At 41.0% G+C, this 3,560-nt stretch overlaps 1 protein-coding gene across 1 annotated transcript; it reads left to right on the top strand.

Moving 5' to 3' along the window:
* The first annotated feature begins 794 nt into the window (after positions 1–794).
* On the top strand, positions 795–2,387 carry LOC101501879 (uncharacterized). Its single transcript, XM_027337749.1, has one exon. The coding sequence runs from the start codon at positions 795–797 to the stop codon at positions 2,385–2,387; it is 1,593 nt and encodes a 530-aa protein (XP_027193550.1).
* Positions 2,388–3,560: the final 1,173 nt, after the last annotated feature.

Here is a 3,560-nt window from a genome sequence, read left to right as displayed (position 1 = left end):
CAAACAAGCAATAAATAAGTCTTTAACATTCATACACAATTACATTTTCATACATCATGTTGCAAACTCATGCCATATTCTTTCACAGAAAAAATAACACAACAAATAAAAAATTTGGTGCTACGACACCGTTATCAGACACGATCTCAGTCAAAAATCATGGATGAGCTAGAGCAAACAAAAATAAGAGAAGACGTGAAGCAACTCAAGGGGCAAATGACCAAGATCTTGGATATTCTACAAGCTCTTGGAAATAGAAATGATGGGAATCCTTTAGTATACAAGGGAGTGCCCCAAAACACTCTTGTTCACCCAACGGGAGTCGCTCCACACCTTCACACCAATTATCAAGAAGGGAAGGCACAACAATTTCCACCTTATTGTCTTCCGCCAGGTTATACCCCACCCATAGACACTCATCTCCCCAACACCAATACATTGGCTGTGGCTACAAATCCACAACATGGTACTGGCGAGTTCCCTCAAGTGCAACCTTCACCCCTTCGGGCTTTCCTAGCTCTTCATCGCAAGGAAAATCTACCGAAGCTAGACTGGTGATGTTAAACATACACCATGAACCTCGACCGCTCGAGAGCAATCAATCCCAAGAAAAATGGCAAGCCTTGGAAGAACGCTTGAGAGTTGTCGAAGGGGGAAACAATTATGGATTTGATGCTTCAGACTGATGCCTCGTTTATGATGTTATAATACCTTCGGAATTCAAATAGCCTGAATTCGACAAATACAAGGGAACTACATGCCCCAAGAACCATCTTATTATGTATTATCGAAAAATGGGTTTTTGCGCCCATGACGAAAAACTGCTAACCCACTTCTTTCAAGACAGTTTGACAGGAGCTTCCCTGAGTTGGTATATGCACCTTGAGCGAGCTCATATCAGCTCTTGGAAAGATTTGGTGGATGCCTTTTTTAAACAATACAAATATAATCTCGACATGGCTCTTGATAGAATCCAGCTACAAAATATGACAAAACGAGACAATGAAACATTCAAGGAATATGCCCAACGATGGAGAGAACTAGCTTCCCAGGTTGAACCCCCCCTATCTGAAAAAGAAATGGTGACCATGTTCATTAACACTCTTCAAACTCCATTTTATGACAAAATGATAGGAAGCGTTTCATCAAATTTTTTAGATCTCGTCATCATAGGTGAAAGAGTAGAAATGGGATTGAAAAGTGGAAAGATTTCTTTCGGTTATACCAGATTAAATAACACAAAAAAGTTACCCACGGGTGCGAATAAGAAAAAAGAGGAAGAAAGCCATTTTGTGGCGTCAAACCCAACTAATCCTTCTTTTGTGTGTCGCCCTTACGCCGCTGCAACTTCACAAATCTCACGCACTCTAAGTCAACACTTACAAGGGAATCAAGATTTATATGAAAGTCAGGGGAAAAACTATCGTGGGAGGAAGTTTATACATTTCGACCCAATCCCTATGACCTATGCAGATTTATCACCGCATCTGGTTAGCAATTCTATGGTTGCACTATGTCCATGGAAAACTATAGAACCACCCTACCCGAAAGGATATGACTCGAACGTCGTGTGTGATTACCACTCTGGGGCTGTAGGACACTCTACTGAAAATTGCCTAGCTTTAAAATTTAAGGTGCACGGTTTGCTTAAGGCTGGATGGTTGAATTTTAAAGAAAACGAGCCTAGCGTGAAAAATATTCCTCTATCAGTCCATGGTGGGCCAATAGTGAATGCAATCGAAGAAAATCACCAATTAATAAAGGAGGTCGAGAAAATTAAGGCCCCGATGGGACTTATTTTCTCTGAGTTATGTAAATTTGGGTTAATCCGAGGAAATGCCGATGGGAAAGCAAGATGCAATTTCCACCTCAATGAAGATCATTCCATGGAAGAATGCAATGAGTTCAAAAAAGAACTTCAAAAATTGATAAACATAGGCACCATTCAAATAGGTCGTTGGGAAAAGGATGACGGTATGATTGCAACCCAATCAGAAGAAAAACTTGGCATAACCATCCCAAAGCCATTGGTCATTCATTTCACTAAGGAGGAAAGTATGAATGCCCCCGATGATTTGAGGATCTTAATAGTTCAGATACCAAGCCCTTTTTCATATGAAGACAACAAAGTTGTACCTTGGAACTATAATGTAGAGGTACATCTAGCTAAACAGAAGAACAAAGGTGTTTCTAGCTCTAAAACCACCACTGTCACGAACATTTCAGGAATAGGAGGAATGACTAGAAATGGTCGGATATACTCCCCAGGAAAATCACAAAGAGAAATGAGAGTGATGTTTGAGAAGGCATACACAGATAAAGAGGAAAAGAAAGTCGAAAAGGAGAAAGTAGAAAATGAGAAAGAGGTTTCTAATGAAGAAGCTTAGGAATTTCTCAAAATCATCAAACAAAGTGAATACAAAATAGTCGACCAACTCAACCATACTCCTACAAGGATTTCATTGTTATCCCTATTGATGAATTCTGAGTCCCACCGGAAGCTATTGATGAAAATACTAAATGAGGCTCATGTCACTCACGACATCACCTTGGACAAATTTGGAGGCATCATAAATAATATCACAACCAACATTCACCTAACTTTCACAGATGATGAGCTGCCGACCGAAGCGAGAGGACATAATAAAGCACTACATATATCAGTAATGTGCCTCAACCATATAATATCAAGAGTCCTCATTGACAATGGCTCCTCGCTGAATGTCATATCAAAATCAACATTAGCAAAACTACCTTGTGATGGTAGATCTATGAGACCAAGTCCTATGGTTGTTAGAGCTTTCGATGGGAGTCACAGAGAAGTAATGGGGGAAATTGATCTCCCAGTTCAAATAGGCCCGGTCACATTTGAAACCACGTTTCACGTGATGGATATTGTACCCGCTTATAGTTGCTTATTGGGAAGGCCATGGATCCATTCTGCCGACGTAGTGCCGTCAACCTTACACCAAAAGTTGAAGTATACGGTAAATGAACAATTGGTAATCATGTCAGGAGAAAGAGACTTGTTGGTGAGTAATTTGTCCACCACACCTTATGTTGAGACAACAGAAGACGCTATAGAAACTGCCTTCCAAACACTAGAAATCGTGGACACCGCTTATGTCGAGACGACACCTATAGAACCACATATGTCAAACACTGCTATTATGGTGGATAAGTTCATGTTGAGCAGAGGACACCATCCATGGCACGGGTTGGGGAAGGATAAAGAAGGGCTCAAAGAACCGGTGGAACTTCCTGAAAATAGAAATAAGTGAGGTTTAGGCTACAAACCCACCAGGGATGACAGACGGAGATTGGTCAAAGAAAAAAAAAGAAAAAAGATTAGCTCGAATTGAAAATCGAGAACCAAGAATCGAAAGGATTCCCATCTGTGACATTCGACAGAGTTTCCAAAGTGCAAGACCAACAAGTGAGATCCATATTGCGGCAGCTGAAGATGACATGTTTGATGGGGAGGCTAATTGGATTCGTCCGTGTGGTGTAGGAGCAGAGGACATCATCCATGGCACGGGTTGGGGAAGGATAAAGAAGGG

This window comes from Cicer arietinum, chromosome 5 (assembly GCF_000331145.2).
Source record: "Cicer arietinum cultivar CDC Frontier isolate Library 1 chromosome 5, Cicar.CDCFrontier_v2.0, whole genome shotgun sequence".
In the NCBI taxonomy this organism is placed as follows: Eukaryota; Viridiplantae; Streptophyta; class Magnoliopsida; order Fabales; family Fabaceae; genus Cicer; species Cicer arietinum.
This window is presented reverse-complemented; position numbering and strand designations above follow the sequence as displayed.

What these genes read in the sequence shown, in the direction of transcription:
- LOC101501879 (XM_027337749.1), top strand. Translation starts at nt 795, where the DNA reads ATGGGTTTTTGCGCCCATGACGAAAAACTGCTAACCCACTTCTTTCAA.